We start from the raw sequence: 19,196 nt of genomic DNA on the forward strand, positions 1-19,196 counted from the left end.
TGTACTAATTTCCTCATTCGTGTGAGCTCTGGAGTCCACCAGGGCGTGGCCCCTGCAATGGGGATTCTTCTCTTCGTGGCTTTCTCTGCTGCTTCTGTTATTATTTTTGTTAAATCCTTCTGGAGTTGTTCCGGGTTTTCGCTCCCGCATTCCTTCTCCCTCAGTGTGTGCAGGTATTGCTGGCCTGCTGTGCATAGTCTCTCTCAGAAGGTGTCCCAGTTTGCCTTGCTGAGGGCGAATCTATTTAGCATGTGCCTCTGTCAGTAGTGTGGTGAAATTCTGTCAGTAGTGTGGCTTTGCACTGGAGTGCTCGTATCTGTTCTATTTTTAGTTTTTGCTGCATCAGGACCACCGCTATTCAAATGCTCTGCATTGGCGGTTTGATCTATGGATCAGGTGGTGGACTGATCTTCCGATCGACTCGTCTTTGCGGCAATTTGTCTAGCGATCAAAATGCAGCGATTCCCTGACAATTATTGGCCTTGTGGTCCTCTGTTTAGATGGGGCAATTGTTTGCTTGGCAGATAGCCTGCTGCTCATCTGTTAGTGTTGTTGGCAGCTCCTGAAGGATGTTATCCAGGATGTTCCCAATCGACTCCTCCCAGGTTATGGTTAAATTTCCTTGTGCTGTTTTGGTGGCTGTCACGACTTCTCCCCTGGGGAGTTTGTGAATGGTAATTTTATATACCACCTTCCCCCCCCCAGGGGTTGCTGTTCCCTGACCCTTGTACTAACCTCTCCCATGATTCTCTTTTCTTTTTCTTTATCTGTTCAATATAACAATTTCTGCATTATAGCCAAAGTAGCTTATGCGCCATCAAACCCCCATATCAACAACAATAACAATTTCTAGCGATTCTATATTGGTTCCTGAGTTCAGTGACTTCTTGTTGCGGCCAATTCCTCCTAGCCCTCTGAAATTGTTTCCTTCTGTGCTGTACTAATTTCCTCATTCGTGTGAGCTCTGGAGTCCACCAGGGCGTGGCCCCTGCAATGGGGATTCTTCTCTTCGTGGCTTTCTCTGCTGCTTCTGTTATTATTTTTGTTAAATCCTTCTGGAGTTGTTCCGGGTTTTCGCTCCCGCATTCCTTCTCCCTCAGTGTGTGCAGGTATTGCTGGCCTGCTGTGCATAGTCTCTCTCAGAAGGTGTCCCAGTTTGCCTTGCTGAGGGCGAATCTATTTAGCATGTGCCTCTGTCAGTAGTGTGGTGAAATTCTGTCAGTAGTGTGGCTTTGCACTGGAGTGCTCGTATCTGTTCTATTTTTAGTTTTTGCTGCATCAGGACCACCGCTATTCAAATGCTCTGCATTGGCGGTTTGATCTATGGATCAGGTGGTGGACTGATCTTCCGATCGACTCGTCTTTGCGGCAATTTGTCTAGCGATCAAAATGCAGCGATTCCCTGACAATTATTGGCCTTGTGGTCCTCTGTTTAGATGGGGCAATTGTTTGCTTGGCAGATAGCCTGCTGCTCATCTGTTAGTGTTGTTGGCAGCTCCTGAAGGATGTTATCCAGGATGTTCCCAATCGACTCCTCCCAGGTTATGGTTAAATTTCCTTGTGCTGTTTTGGTGGCTGTCACGACTTCTCCCCTGGGGAGTTTGTGAATGGTAATTTTATATACCACCCTCCCCCCCCAGGGGTTGCTGTTCCCTGACCCTTGTACTAACCTCTCCCATGATTCTCTTTTCTTTTTCTTTATCTGTTCAATATAACAATTTCTGCATTATAGCCAAAGTAGCTTATGCGCCATCAAACCCCCATATCAACAACAATAACAATTTCTAGCGATTCTATATTGGTTCCTGAGTTCAGTGACTTCTTGTTGCGGCCAATTCCTCCTAGCCCTCTGAAATTGTTTCCTTCTGTGCTGTACTAATTTCCTCATTCGTGTGAGCTCTGGAGTCCACCAGGGCGTGGCCCCTGCAATGGGGATTCTTCTCTTCGTGGCTTTCTCTGCTGCTTCTGTTATTATTTTTGTTAAATCCTTCTGGAGTTGTTCCGGGTTTTCGCTCCCGCATTCCTTCTCCCTCAGTGTGTGCAGGTATTGCTGGCCTGCTGTGCATAGTCTCTCTCAGAAGGTGTCCCAGTTTGCCTTGCTGAGGGCGAATCTATTTAGCATGTGCCTCTGTCAGTAGTGTGGTGAAATTCTGTCAGTAGTGTGGCTTTGCACTGGAGTGCTCGTATCTGTTCTATTTTTAGTTTTTGCTGCATCAGGACCACCGCTATTCAAATGCTCTGCATTGGCGGTTCGATCTATGGATCGGGTGGTGGACTGATCTTCCGATCGACTCGTCTTTGCGGCAATTTGTCTAGCGATCAAAATGCAGCGATTCCCTGACCATTATTGGCCTTGTGGTCCTCTGTTTAGATGGGGCGTAATGATCAGTCTATTTTTTGGTTTATTTTTGTTTTATTTTACTGTAGAGGTCTAGATCTCTGTTGGTGATATTTCACATAAATTTGGACCTGGTGCCCGTCAGAGGGTCACCGTTAAATTTCTATTTTAATTGGCTTTCAAAATATAATGAATTATTATTTATTATTTTTATAATTAGATGTTCTAAATTATCTTAGAGATTTTCTGCTACAATATTTTTACTCTTGTTACCCCTCTCTTCCCTCCCTGTTTCGTTTGATTCTTAAATTTAATTTCGACTTTTTCGCTCTTGTCTTGCCATACTGCTAGCATTATTTTATTATTTATTTTTTTACTCTCATTCTAATTTATTTGTATGGTTATATTTCAAGCATTTGCTTGAAATTGCTTTTTGCTGCCTCTGATGTTTGCTGTACCTTTTTATTTTATTTTTACATGAAAGATTCAGTTTCCAACTATTTTAAACGTTATTTAAATATACATATATATATATATATATATATATATAAAATATTTGATTATAGTCTAAGTAAATAAGGTACATGCTGTTTAATGGTATATTATGTTAGACTTTTATTATGTGGTGTCCGAAAATATAATAATGATACTATATAAATATAAAGAAATATGTATACCGGCTGGCTGCCCGTTAAAAAATATATATATGCCCGTATATCAAGGCACCAAAACGCTATAATAGCCGATACCAGTCCCCATAGGCCAAACCTATTAAAGAAAAATCATAAGTAAAATAAGGTAATAATAATATAACACAATATGTTAATTATGGGTAGTAGGATACATTGAAAGGGACATTATCAAGGGCTAACCTTCTCAATATATCCCTCCAATAATCAACAGGATTATTGGAGGGATATATCAAGAGGGTTAGCAATTATCAACAGGATTATTGGAGGGATATATTGAGAGGGTTAGCCCTTGATAAGTCCCTTTCAATGTATCCTACTACCCATAATTAACATATTGTGTTATATTATTATTACCTTATTTTACTTATGATTTTTCTTTACTAGGTTTGGCCTATGGGGACTGGTATCGGCTATTATAGCGTTTTGTGGTGCCTTGATATATATATTTTTTAATGGGCAGCCAGCCGGTATACATATTTCTTTATATTTATATAGTATCATTATTATATTTTCGGACACCACATAATAAAATTCTAACATAATATACCATTAAACAGCACGTACCTTATTTACTTAGACTATAATCAAATATAATATTACGACGGATGTAATGTTCTATCTACAATAGATGGCATTAATCCGATCTGGACAATATTGCTTAAGATATTTATTAATTGCTCATATTATATATATATATATATATATATATATACACAGTCAGTCCTCATATAGCACGATAGTTGTGTTCCTAGAAACCCTCGTGCAATGCAAAATCATGCAATATGAACAACAGGTCCTATGGGAAAAATAGAGTTAGGTGCCGACCACCCAAGACTGAACACACATTTGTAACCAAACACAATAAATAATCGTAATAAAATACATAAGTATTTTATTACGACTATTACGTAATAAAATATTGCTAATGCTTTTGCTTCTATCGTAAGCAAACTTGTTTTTTGTTTGATTTTCTATCCAAACAGATGACAGCCGTTCCATCTCTTCCAATTCTTTGTGTCTTAATCTAATGGATTTTAATTACACTTTGAGTTGTTCCTGCTATGAAAGTTGTTTTTATTTTCTCTGCATTCTTTGTAATTCTCGGCATTGCCTCATTTAGGTCTGTAGCACGTGCAATATCACATGGTCTTTCATTTTGCTCAAAGCGTTTCATAAATTTCATATTTTTTTTCTCTATCGACAGAGGCGGACTGGCCATAAGCCTTACCGGGGAAACCCTGGTGGGCCGGAGGCCGGTGTGATTTTGGCCATAAACGCTAGTGTGAGACCACTATAAATTTTCCCGGGTAAGAATTTTTGACCCAGTCCGCCTCTGTTTATCGATATTGTTTTTCTTTTTCTCTCTGAATCTGTAGTGTCTTCACCAGGATGCTTCCTTTTCACACCTTTTAAGTATTTTACTCATTTTTAGGGAATAAAGAAAAATTACAAAATGAGGAGGCACGCTTGATACACATAAAGATATTGTTCCCCCATTTATAAATCGTCTATGATCGAATTCGTGTAATGTAAACATGTGTTATACGAGGACTGACTGTATATATATATATATATATATAAGGTCGAAAACCACTGTTCTAGAGTGTTCTTTGGTAAAGCATCATTTCAAGTATGAAATGACATTTTGCAGTCACAGATTTTGTGGTACAGTTCAACATCAGTATCATAAAAATTACCAAAAGCACTGCATTCTTTATGAAGATTTTTATATTCTCATTATCAAGAAGTTTTTTAATATCAGGGATGCATCCAAGCTTAGAATTGAAATCTTTAAGACTAAAAAAAAGTATGCATTTTGTTATAACCGATTGATATGCTCTTCATTACATGCATAATCTCCTCTGCTGAGAGGCTTGTATCTCATGATAGTTCTCTGGGTATTTATTGCTGTCATCTGTTCTGCATTTCAGTTGCCATCCCCAATGTTGACATTTTTTTTTTTTTTTCTGTTTTAATTAAATTTTCACAAAAATCATCACAGATATTATTAAGTTCAACTTCCAAAAGAATGAAGATCAAAGGATGAGTCTATGAAGTTTATGGTGGAATCCTGTAATCTTTTTTTGGACACAATCAACTCTTCCAATAATAGCATGCCAGAATATTCTATATATTCTGCTTAGTATATTCTGTAGTAGACATTCTGCTTCATTCCTAGTTTCATATGTGATACTTCCTCCACCAGTTTTCTAGTAGTTCCACTAGTTCATTAAGTCCATAAACAATGGCAGCCACCTTTGCATTCCACTTTGTTTCAGATTTCTATTTTACTGTTATCTATGGAGTGTTTTTTGGGTTCTTACCAATGAACAGTTGAACAAGAGAAAAAAGATAAATACTCTCATTAATACCAAAAAATGTTTTAAAATATTTTGGTATTAATGAGAGTGTTTATCTATTTTATGAGAGTGGATCTTGTTTGGCTGTGAATGAATTTATGCCAAATTCAAATTGTGGTTGTCGCAATTGACAAATAATGCTGAATGATTTCTATCACAGATCCTTTGTTAAATACCAAATATTTGTCCAATGTATCTATTGTAGATATTCTTTAGCCTGTTGTAGACCTCAATGCTATGATAATGCAGACATCACAGCTGCCGTATCATAGCATTGAAGTAAATAAGCTAAAGGTAGGTTGTTTGATTCCAGTTTTTCCACAACTTTTTCACTTTTTCAATACTTATCGCATCTTTACATGTATCTGAATATAAACTAGAAAGTATTCCTTAATTTGTATTTTCTTGTTTGAAAAATCATTATCCACATACCTGATTACTCAAGATAACTGTTCTTGATGTGCAGCATCAAATCAAGTTAAATGCCATTATATTTATTTTTCCTGATGTCATTATTAATTTATTCCTTTAAATATATAGAAGCAAGCAAGTGAATAAATTTATTTTGAATTTGTGTTGATAGGTAAGAAACAGATCATAGATTTTCTCAAGCATGTTTAAGATGATTTTCTAAAAGTATATCATTCTATGCTACTAGTTTCAGAAGAGATCACTAATTCCTTGCATTTATTCCATTGTTGAAAATCCATTTTTCTACATGATTGTGTAATGAAAAATACTAATAAATACAGGCAAGCATTCTTTCCAATACATCTCACCAACATTGTTTTTCAGATTCCTGGGCCAACAATTTTTCTGACTTTTTCCAGTTATTGAATCTGCTAGCTGTTTAAGATGTTGATCAGGTATTGGACCTCAATAAATAAAAAACAGCAAAACAGAGTAAGTGGCTTTATTTGATGGGTAATAAAGTAACCAAGACTGATTTACTTCATCTCCTTGTCCATAATTTAAATCATGATATAGTCATGCAGATGGATCATCATTATTTTGAAATTATATCTGATCCCATGAATTACCATATCAATTTGGAGTTGCTGGGATATTTTAGGTAACTGTGGTGTCTTGTCAAATTTATTGAACTTGAGAACATGAGGAGTTACTTAACTTTAACTCTTGTATTAGACAAATTTGATTTATCGTCATCGTCTTTTTAATGTTCTTTTCTGTGAGTTCCAAGATAATTAGAAACTATTTTATCAGCAACTTCAGACTGTATAGTATCTTCTCTGTCTTCTTTGTGTGAATCATCTTCTTCAGTTAATTTGTAGTTCTCCATTTTCTAAAATGTCCAATTGATTGCTATCACATTCATGTATTGCTTTTAATTCTGAATTTTCTTCACCTTTAGATCACAGCTTTTTTTAAAAATAAATCCTTCCATTAGCTTGCTCAATTTTTTTGTCTCCTTTTTGACCTCAAATTCCTCTTTCGGTGCTGAGCACCACTGTTTTATTCTTGACATAACACCTTAAATAACAAGATTAAAATTCAAAAATACAACAATATTTTTTAAATATTTGCATTTATAAAAATTTAAAAAAAAAAAATTTTTTTTTTTTTTTTTTCTTAATTTTATAATGTAGGCACAAATTTGAAATGTAAATTTTATAATTTTATTTTCAGTGAGTAGTGCTTCCAGTAGATGACATAGTAATAGTAAATAAATAAAAATGCAATACTGAAGAAAGTTTATATAAGTTTGTTTAAACATGAAGGTAGTTTTTGATTTTTTAAAAGCAATTAGTAACATAATTTTTACAAAACTTTTGTTGCAATAACATAAAACATACACTTCATTATCACTGCACTGTAACTACCCAAATATAAAACATAAATTTGTCCATTCCATGCATGATATCACGTTGCAGGCAGTGCTATGCAGTCAGATAAGTTGTTCGTTATTTGTTTCCTTGATTATTCTATTGAAATATAAACAGAAGGAAAAATTAATCAGGTGTACTTTGGAAAAATTTTACTTTTTGTTGTAGTTGGCTGATTTAATGGTTCCATTCAACATCACAATAAGAATCATTCATTTATTTTATCGTAGGTGGATGATGACTTTCATCAACCGGTGAAATACCACCACTTTGCTTATTGGAGGCTTGAAGTGGTGAAACCCATGTTTAGTCTCTAGAGCAAAGTTTCCGGCATCCCCCTCCCCCCATACTTCTCCTTCAACCCATGCACGGTACTAAGTACTATAGGTTTTGATACCTTTTGTGTTTGGGGTTTTCATAAAAAAAAAAAAATATTTATTATAATGCCATTGGAACACAATTTTTAATTAAACTCAAGAAGGACATTACATAGAGTACTGCTAAATAAGAAAGATTTTAAAAAGACACTATGTAAGTATTTTAATTACTTTATTGATATACAAAGTACAGTTGTTACAATTAGATCCCAAACAATCCCAGTGGCTAAATAAAATTGGGGATTTCAATATCGAAAACAATTTTTGGAACTGGATTTTTGGGCTCTATAAAATTATGTACAAAGAGAAGTTAACAAAGGTTGACAATGCATGACATGAACCCAGTTCTATAGTTAAGAGTTTAAATTAAGAGTTTAAAATTAAATTCTGAATTTTCCTTAATCATTAAATATATCTACTCTACTAGAAAGCAGGTAGAGAGGTTTATGCAATATAAATATGTGCTAGTTGGAAAATTCTTTAATGGGACTTTAAAACATGATATATATAACAGCACAAGATTTTAAAAAAGAAACAGACAGTAAAACATGAAGCTTGCTTAAAATGACTTTTTGTAAATAAATAATGATTATTCCTCCTAATGAGTTACAAACTACAAAGTTATAAATAAATCAAATTAAAGCATGTATTTACCGAGAGAAGTTTTATGACTTGACCATGAGACCAAACTGTACCATGCTGAGGAACTCAACTTAGAAAAATGTCTAGAGTCCTTTAAATACTCTGGAACCTGAAAATATTGAATAGGAAATCAACCAGTGTAAACAAAAATAGCTAGACTGTAAGGATAATATCACTGAAATACTCTTAGATCCGTGTTCAGATACTCTTAAGTCCATGATTGCAGTACTTTGTAACTCCTGGAATAGTAACTAGCAGAACTAACAAAGAATCTTCTGAAAACAGAACCAAACATTGCCTTCTATCTAAAAGTAACAGGTTTGTAGTCTCAGCATGCTCAGGTTACCTAAACTCTGAACAAAGTCTTTGTTCAGAGTTTAGGAATTTGGCAGCAAGGTGCTGACAAATAAAATGTTTAGCAGTTACTGTGCCACTGAGATTTTTCATGAACAATTTGTTTATTTTTGGTGTACATGAAAAAGTAATAAAATTATTTTTATTTTTACTTATCAATAAATAAAATTCAAAATATTGTATTTTTTATTTTAAATATAAATGAGTAATACCAGGGGCACCATCTGGCACCACCCCCTTAGATCAGTACCCAGGGTCATATATCCACTTCTGCCCCCTTCCACCTATTGCTATGCCACTGCAATCAGTTTGGTTCTGGAAAGACTGTGTAAGGTTCATACGGTAGAATTTTTTTCAGCATAGTCTGTGCTTATTAACAGGAGAGACTGTTTTTTTCAGGGATGGGATGCACTTGAAGGAGTGCAAGAATATTTGCTATCAAGGCTGTGTTAGGTGAGTTGGAAAACTTCTAACTTTGGGATGAGGATATACTGACTAATAGATTAACAGCAGTCACAAGCAGAGGTGAAAGTGATTCTTGCACTGCTTCTATTGGAACCTGCAGCAAAGTAGAAAGCAATGTGTGTGTAGTATTACAAAGCCTGTTGGGAATCCTCACTGGACAAACAAATATATAGGCTGCGTTATGGTTGCATAAAGCAAAAATAGGCACGTGTATACTAGATCATACATCAGTGCTTGGGGTATAGTAAACAAATTTGATTTTCAAGTATTGGTTAAGTTATCAAATGCAAACATTGTAGGAATATTGGAAACATGGTGTAACTGAGAGGAATGCAGAATTTGAATATGGTGAGTACAACATATATACAAGGTGCAAGAAAGCAAGCTTATCATCAGCCAAAAAAAAAAAAAAAAAACCAGCACACAGACCCTTCTTGTTTCACCCATCCACTCGCTTGTCCAGTTCTGCTTTGAATCTGTTTAAGCTATCAACTTCCACAACGACAGATGGAAGTTTGTTCCAGCAATCAAACACCCGCTGGCTAAAGGCAAACTTCCGCAAATCTGTCTTACAACTGTCTTTCCTCAATTTGAATTTATGCCCTCTCAGGCGATTAGTCTGAGCAAGATGAAGAATCCCATCAGCATTGAGCATGCTCAAACCATTCAAGGCTTTATTCACCTCAATCAGATCATCTTGCAAGTGCTTAGTCTCAGACACTGAAATTAACAAAACTTAAGCCTTTCTTCGTAAGCTGTTAGGTCTCCATTATTTCTCACAAAATAGAGTATATGTGCAGCCGAACTGCTTTTAGTTTTAACTGCCAATTATTTCTGATTGTTTTCAGGAGATAGCAGCACAATGCAGTTTGTCGCATTGATTGCAGCATCCTAAACAGTATATTTTTTTATAATACTTAAAATGGCGTCTTTCACTCATCAAGAACAACATATTGTTATCCGATTTTTGCATCTCAGCAGGAAAAGTCTATCAGAAAATGTCAGAAGTGTGTCCTTGTAGGCCTTATGGATGTGAAAAATGTTTGTAGCTTGTTTGTAAGCTTCGTGAAGGATGCCAGTCCTGCGAGAACAAAGTATGTGAACTGCCGGGTTGAGGAAATGGTTTTGGTTGACAGAAGATTAATAGTGGACGAAATTGCAACAGCTGCAGCCATTTCCGTTGGATCCACGCATGTCATACTCCATGAAGATCTCAGAATAAGCAAAGTCTCAGCTCAGTGGGTTCCAAGGCAGTTTTTCCAGGAACAAAAAGAAAATTGTGTCAACTTGTGTGAAGCAGTGGACACTCGAGATGCTGCAGTGAATGGATCCTTTTTTTCCTCAATTGTCACGATGGATGGGACATGGGTTCTGCTCTTCAATCCAGAAACGAACTGTCAGTCTGCCCAATGGAAGCACACTGATTCACCACCATCCAAAAAGTTCTGTGTTGCTGCAAGTGCAGAGAAAATGATGGTTGCTGTTTTCTGGGATATTGATGAGGTAGAATTTTTCTATCCCACCAGCATCCCAAAAAATATACCATCTGAGATTTGATGGTGTAGAATTTTTCTACCCTAGATATTTGCACATGTTCAATCTGTAGGGACCTCCTGTGAATCTAAGGATGCTCTCATAATTATGACCAAAAGTTTGCTTACCTCTCTTTTTCTTTTAAAATGTTTTTAGGATGTTTCTTTTAAAGCTGGATATTTTTCACCAGCCCTAAATACTTTATTTACATTTAGCTTCAACAAATTCTCTTCCACTTTCTTCTCAGCTATTAAAAAATTATTTAGCTCCCATTGGTATACTCTGGTAACACCATCTCTAAAACACACCTTCACATGTGTATATAGATGTAAAATATTTATTCTGTTTGTCAGCAATCTGAACAGGATCATCGATAGTTATTTCATTTATATCTAGAAGGCTAATGTGGTTCATCTCTTTTCTTCTAGCACTAATGCAAGTAAAGAATTCATTGCTACTCTTCTTAGCCAAAGCCTTCTCACACTGCCTTAGCTTGTCTAACCATCCCTAGCGACTTTATTGCAGATTAGCTTGTACTTACTGTATGTTTGTCTCCTGTGATAATTTATAATCATCCCATGCATTTTTACTGTCTGCCAATAGTCTCATCAGTTCATCTGACATTTGTTTAGGTCTAAACCTTGACCAATATTTCTTAGTGGGTATAAAAAGCTTAGTAGCTTCTATGATTATTTTCCTGAATGCTTCTCATTTTGGATTTTCAGTTGATCACAAGTCCATCACAGTCACCTTTACCAAAGCAACATCCATTTCCTTTACCCTTGACAGCAGTCATATCTTTAAGTAAATCCAACACCAATATATTATCATCGCTACTCTCTAGTGGTAACGGTTCCTTTATCTGGAGATTCTTAATGAATCATCAGTACTGATAATCAGATCAAGAGTACTGTTTTCTCTCATTGCCTCTCTAACATGCTCGAGTAGAAAGCAGTCATCCAGTACATCCAGAAAAGCTCTGCTACTGTGCGTGCCCTCTAACCATATTCCAGCCAGTGTCTAGAAAGTTAAAATCCCTTATTATAAGACCTGATTTGCTGGCCCATTCCATTTGTCCTTATAGTTATTGATTATCACCGACTGATTATCACAGTCAATTGGCCTATAACATACTTCTACATTCATTTTTGTTTTCACAGTGTTTTTGTCACTTCAAACTGATATTTCATTGACTACCCATGTCAGCTGAATTCAGTGTCTTAGATTGTCTATCTTAACTAAGCTTCTTAACAAAACTCCCACCCTCCCATCCTGTGCTGCTCGAACCTTATTTGGACTGTACAGTCTAGTACATTTCAGATCAGAAACTGTTTTTTTTTTTTTCCCACTGGCTTTTAACTGAATAATTTTGTGTATAACAGTGGGGTTGCCAAAGGTTGGCAGGACTGTCTAATGCAATAAAAAAAAAAAAAATAATGCCCTGTTTATCCTTTCTATGAGGTGCGTTCAAGTTATAAGATCGCCAAATTTATTTCTCATAAAAGTGCACAAGATACAGAGGTGACACTAGCCTCACTTTTCAAAAATACTCGCCCAGAAGCTGCACACATTTTTCACACCTATTCTTACAAGCTGTGAAGGCTGCGGCAAACCTTTCTTTGGAGGTATGTTCAGCTCACTGGTAAATGGCAGAAACAGTTGCTTGTCAGTTAGGAAATTTTCTGCAATGAAGGACATCTCTCATCACTGGGAACAACCAGATGTCACTGGGTGCAAGGTCAGAGGAGTATAGAGGATGTTGGATAACCTCAATGCTGTTTTCTTTAAAAAAATTTCGCACATTTCCAGATCATTGGAATGAAGCGTTATTCTACACAGACTAAATCACACTTGGAAACAGGTGTGATTTAGTCTGTGTGGATGTTTTTACCAAAGTGCTGGGAGGAACGTTTTCTTTAGAACTTATTCTTATGAGTTTCCTGTCACTGTAGTGCCCTTGGTTACATAATGTGTAAGGATTCTTGGATTCACAGGAGGTCCCTGTAGATTGAATATGTGCAAATGTCTCTTCTATTCACAAAGGTGGATCAAAGGGTGAAGTGAGTAATTACAGACTTGTAAGCTTGACTTTTGTTCCTGTAAAAATAATGGAATCAGTGGTTAAAGAAGTACTGCAGGATCATCTTGATTGTGGCCATTCAGAAATCACATCATAGATTTGTTAAGGGGCAATCTTGTCATCCCAATCTGATTAGCTAATGAAATGGCATAATCCAGAACAACATACCAATTGAGTGATATAGTAGATGGGATTCTGCCAATGGAATTTTACGAGCAGTGCCATGATATTGCATATTTATTGCATATAAATATTTAAGTTATATCTCATATTCACAATATGAGATATAACTTAAAACGATGCCATTTTACTAATATTCTGATTTATTCAGATATAGCTATGTATTTCTGATGCACTTGCACTATATTTATACATAGGTATACCATAATTCAATTGTATTCACTCTCAGTGAGATATCTAGCATCTTAAGCCATCATAATTTCCTTTCCTGAAGTTATAACCCATTCCTTTGCCTTTAACTACTGCTACTTCTCTCTTCATTGTCCACTGTCGAATCCTGTGATCACTTCCTGCTACTGGTTCCTGTACTGTCTGCCCTATTATGTCATCTGGTTTGTGGGTAATGATGAGGTCTAGTGTATTGTTTTCTCTGTCATGTTTATACAAATAACAATCATCTAGTTGATTTAAAAATTTTGTCCCCAATGTTGAGTTTCCTTCCCATTTGCTCCAATCAATTAGAGGCAAATTAAAATCACCCATAATAAGACATTGATGCTTACTTGCCCATTCTATTTGCAATGTAGAGACTCTTATCATAATCTTCAATTATCTGGTCTGTAGATTACTCCCACTCTCATTATACCTTTGCTTCCAACTATCTCACACCATACAGATTCTATGCTAGCATGCGAAACGTCTGAATCCGGGAAAGCTTTGGTCGCCCTCAGGCTGCTTTTGATAAGAAGCATGACCCCACCACCCTTTCTGTCGTCCTTATCCTTCCTAAATACATTATACATACCATACTGAAACTCATCATCTCCAGGTGGCACCATGTTTCCAAAAGTCCTATTATGTCACTATTACTTGTTGTAACCAGCAGTTCGAATTCACTCATTTTATTGATGACACTTCTGACATTACTGTATAACATGTAAGACTTAGTGTTCTTGTATAGTTAACTGTCCTGACACACCCCTTAAAGTTATTTAAGCTCGCTTCCTTGGCATTAGCTACCTGCTCATTTAAAATGTTTCCACCCTCAGAACATCTTGCTGATATGTTCTGTTGTGGTAACAATAAAGAACTCTTGAGGTATGGCAGGTGTTACTTTGACCAATATTATCAGATAAATGTGTATCTATATTACCTTTGTCCCCCCCACCAAAACTAACAGTTTCCCTGAACCTTTAAGGTATCCTCAATAATACTGGCAAAAACTCTTGCACCATCTTTGTTTAAATATATCCCATCTCTACAAAACAGATTTCTTCTACCTACAAGTGCGTGTCAAGCTGATAGAAATTTATACATAGAAAGAGAAGGTTAGGATTCTGGATGGCCTTTTTATCCTAAAAAGAAAGGTAAAAATGATTGGCATAAGCAAACATTGCATAAAAAAACATACGGATTCATCTTCCTCTAACAAAAACAAATAATGCAGCACATCTTTCAATGGAACTGCAGAGGTTTACACAACAATATCAATAATCTCCTGATATGACCTAGTAGCCATCTGCTTGCAAGAAAAGAGACTAGTTATACATTGTATCGAAAAGGCAGAAATTTAACTTCCTCCGCCCATGGAGTTCTAATAGATTTAAGAATATCATCCAGAAATATCTCTCTTCAAACCTTAATTGAAGTAATTGCTGTCCATATTACATTCAGATATTCTTTAACTGTGTCTGCATACCTGTCACCAAATCATCCATATACTACCAAAGACCTAGAAGAACTTGTTACACTGATACCTGCTCCTTTTTGTTTATTGGGTAACTTCAGTAGGCACCACCCAGTATGGGACTCTGTCCATAGGGAAGAGGAAAGATCATAGAAAGTTTCCTGGATGAGCAAAACCCAACATTACTTAACATTGGATCATATACTCATATGCATTTCCTAACAGGATCCTACTCATATGCATATCCTAACAGGATCCTACTCATATGCATTTCCTAACAGGATCCTACTCATATGCATTTCCTAACAGGATCCTACTCTGCTGATCTCTCTATGTGCTCCCTCACTCTACTCCCAAGCATAGAATGGAGAGTACTAAATGACCTTCTTTGGCAGTGATCATTTTTCTATCATCTGCATTTTTCAAACATCAAAATCATTACATGTAGAAAAATCAAATAATGTGGAAATTCTCCAAAGCAGACTGGAAAAAAAATTTCTGCAAGCATCTTAACAATTACATTATATGGAATCAACCTCTAGATAATGTGGCCAAATATGTAACTAAGCAATTACTTGGAGCAGCTACCAAGTCAGTACCCAAGTCATATTGTGGAACACACAAATATGTCAACTAGTGGTGGAATGAACCTTGCAATAAAGCTAAACAAGGAAGAAATAAAGCATGGAACTTATTTTGCAAGCACCCCACAACAGCAAACCTCGTTAATTATAAGAGATTGAAAGTGAAAGTTAGGCAAATTAGATGAATTGCCAAAAACGATTCTTGGATACACTTTGCATATATTATTATCAAAGACACAGATATCAATTAATTTGAAAAAAAAAAAAAAAAAAAAAAAAAACTGTCCATTCTAGCTGAAAACTGGGGAGTTCTACCTCCCCAGTTTTCAACTAGAATGGACAGGACATATCCTCTCCCCTGAAGAAGCAAACACCCTTGCTGAAGCATTCTATAAGGCATCAGCAGTAACTGCACATGACCGGCCTTTCCAGTATATCAAAAACATAGCTAATCTATACAAAATAATGGCGGCAGAAGTCAAATGCGGTTCCTTAAGCAACTATAAACGTTAAGTAACAAATTCACCAACATAATCAGGGAATCACATATAATAACTACACTTCTAATTTTAAATCAAAAGTTAAATGCAGCAATAATACTACCACGTTACTAAGTTACCACGTTACCAATACTACCATGTATTGGGCTATGCTCTTATGCTTGAAGGTTATAAGTTATAATATGTAATAAAATTATCCAATTAACGGCAACGTATGTGATTCAAACTTTCGAGCTACCTATTTACCGCAATTGAAACACTAGAATTCCCCTACCACTCATGCTATAATACTGTAACAGTGGCGGCAAAATTTGAATGTTCTTATCTATACAACACACAATGGTGGCAGAATTCGACTGTGGTTTTTTATACAATTTTAAACACCAAGTAACAAACAAATTCACCAACTCAATCAGAGAATCACTAACAATAACTACACTACCAGTTTTAAATCAAAAGTCATAGAAAAACAATTTTTAAGCTATAAAGAAAGTTCTACTTAGCAGCTCTGAAAACATTGCTTCCTCTGCTTCTTTTATAGGAAACGATGCAAATCTGATTGACCTTTTTAACTATTTAAAACAGGTCCAGTTATGTAGTAAATTCTGATTTATAGCTTCTTCATAAACTGGCTTGCCTAATAGGCAATCTGTGGATAGGCACATCTTGTCCATAGCAGCCCCTGTGCAATTAAACAACCAAAACAACAACGATAAGTCGTTGTTGTTTTGGTTGTTTAATGCTCCAGAAATGCTCCAACACAATGCTCCAGAAAGTGTCCCCTCCTTCCTATCGCACACACACATATACTTCTTTGATGAGCATTACTCCGTCAATGAATTACCTCTGAATTTAAAAAAATGTGTTTATTCCTGTTTACCTGTAAAAAATAAATGTTTATGTCTGAACTGTGAATAGCAAAATCAGAATATGGCTCCACTTTGTTTTCTGTGCACTATTTCTGCTTTCTGGTGTTGGATTAAAGTTTAAGCTTAAGTTTCTAGGTTGTTGGAACATAAATTGTGCACTTTCATCTGTAGCCAGGTGGGCAGGAGCAGCAGTGCATAGCACACGGTTCTTGATTAGACCGGGGTTCGAGCCTGTGAGTCACCAAATACGGAGGATGCGGAAAGGTCAGGGAATGACCACCGCATATACCCGGAGCAATATGGCCTTAGTTGCTAATGCTCCTAAAAACCAAATAACAAACAACAATAACAACATTAAGTTCTGTCTCCATGTTATGTTGTATTGCTGTAATTATTTTAGAGTATATCTTGAATGAGCTACTTGATCCTTAAATGAGTAATATATTAATTTTATTTTCTGATTTATTTTAGGTCATGCACAAACATGACCTACATTACAATAGGAGCACACAGAGCAGCTGTGAACTTAGGATTCACTCTGCCACTTGCACATTTCTGTCTTCAGAACAACCCGAGTTGTGGGTGAATTTTTAAGTTTAGTAAATTTATGATCACCCTGTATTTCTGCATAGTATAAATTGCGTACAGATTGATAGAATTTATATATTATAATATATCGAATTTATTTTATAGTTGTCTTGCCAAAGAAACATGAAGATTAAGAAAACTGTAGTGATGGAGATTTCAGATTAGTTATTAATTATTTATAACAGTTTTTTTTTAATTATGAGTTACTTTATATATATATTTGTTACTTTATATATATATATATATATATATAGTTACTCTATATATACTTGAACAAATTACTTAATTCCCCCCCCCCCCTTGAATCAGAATATTGATTAAGTACCACAAGTTTGCATATTATAACAATGGTTATAAATATTTTGTTACTCTGGTTTGTTTTATTATATATAATTCAGTCTCTGAGTGATAAACCATGTATAAAATCTTGATATTGTGTTTTTGGTGCAAAAAAACATGTTTTTCTCATTTAAATAGATTGTCTTTAGAAGTAATGACACTTACTCCACGGTGTGAGCATGTTGAGACTGCTCAAGGTGTCCCATTAACTGTAACTGGTGTAGCTCAGTGTAAAGTTATGACAGAAAAAGAATTCTTAGCAACAGCAGCAGAACAGTTTCTTGGAAAAAATGTAGAACATGTCAAATCTGTTATCTTACAGACATTAGAAGGACATTTAAGAGCCATTCTTGGTAAGTATAAAGGGTACATTTTGTAGAAAAATAAATTTGGTAACTGATATCTTGAAATAAAAAATGAGAACATTAACAAGTAATTTTTTTGAAATTACTGAACTAATAATAATCACCAGGAAGGGAAATTTTTGTGTATATATTTTACTGCTGTTATTTTTACTCTTTTCACATGTGTAGATAATTTTCTTATTCGGGGACTATTTCACTGGTTATCTTAAATTTGTATCCTATGAAATTACTGTGGAATCTTGATTATCCTTGCTAATGATGATGAGTGAAATGCTAATTTATCAAAAAATATGGTTAATCAAAAATTACAATTCATTCATAGGAAATGCATGATTAGTACATTCATTACAAGAGAATTAATCTATGTACTGTATATGATATCTGTATAATATCTGTATAACTTAATTTACATTTTTTTTAAAACAAAACAGGAAGTAATCTGATTTTTTTTCCCCTGTTGAAACTTTTCATATATAAAATGGTACATTTATTTAGTTGAATTTTTATAATGATAAAATCCATACAAAGCAGAAAAACAGTTTGACACTTTACTGCCATTTCAAAGAAATCACAGAAATGTAGAAATGTTCACAATTTGCAAATCCACAGAATAATTATTTTATAAATACAAGCAAACACTAATCTCTGATATTTTTCTGAATGTCAGCTTGTAAAGACAACAAGCTGACATTCGACTCTTCGCTATATTCTTATCAAAAATAATAAAACACTGTGAAGAAAAAAAGTTAAATAACATAAAAAAGGCCCCTCCACAAAAAAGAATAATAAATGCAATAATAATAAAAGATTAAAAATTAAATAAAATGTATAAAAAAGTAGATAAGAAAATAGACTAATTTTGCACTTCCTTCTTCACTTAGGTAACTACTCAATTGACCTCTGAATCTCTCCAAGTTATCTTTGCCCCCACTGGAGAATTATCTGGAGTTCAGCATTTAAGGAATTGGTAGAGGATATGGTGGTGGTAGTAGTTGTAATTGAGTTTGATTGTAAATGTGGAATATTTTCTTTCCTAACCTTAAAAGTAATTGTTCTTACTATAGGTTACTCAGTGTAACCTTAGACCAGAGATCTCCAAAGTGGGTGTTGCATTATATTCCAGTGGATGTCACCAGATTTTTGCCATTGTATCAGCATTATTTTCACTCTGACTTCCTTTCACTTTATATTTTGATGTACACTGAAAGGACAGAAATCATGGGATACCTTGGCAACATGATGCTGTCACCCCTCTCACTAGTAGATGAACTCACCACTTGGCAGGTATATAGGTACATTGCATCACTGCATTCACTTAGACGATAATTCGATGTCAGTATGGATAATTGTCGTGAGTTAGCATCAGCAGAGGCATACAATGCAAGAAAGCAAGCTTTTG

General features: G+C 35.4%; 1 protein-coding gene across 1 annotated transcript in view; it reads left to right on the plus strand.

Moving 5' to 3' along the window:
• Window positions 1-19,196, plus strand: part of LOC150088703 (flotillin-2-like) — a 220,681-nt gene that overhangs the window by 101,199 nt on the left and 100,286 nt on the right. Inside the window, exon 3 of the mRNA XM_090370867.1 lies at window positions 17,571-17,785. Within this exon, the coding sequence (XP_090226993.1) occupies window positions 17,571-17,785 (215 nt within the window). The remainder of the gene's footprint in view (window positions 1-17,570; window positions 17,786-19,196) is intronic.

This window comes from Mastigoproctus giganteus, chromosome 3 (assembly GCF_048544385.1).
Source record: "Mastigoproctus giganteus isolate SK-2022 chromosome 3, ASM4854438v1, whole genome shotgun sequence".
Classification (NCBI taxonomy): Eukaryota; Metazoa; Arthropoda; class Arachnida; order Uropygi; family Thelyphonidae; genus Mastigoproctus; species Mastigoproctus giganteus.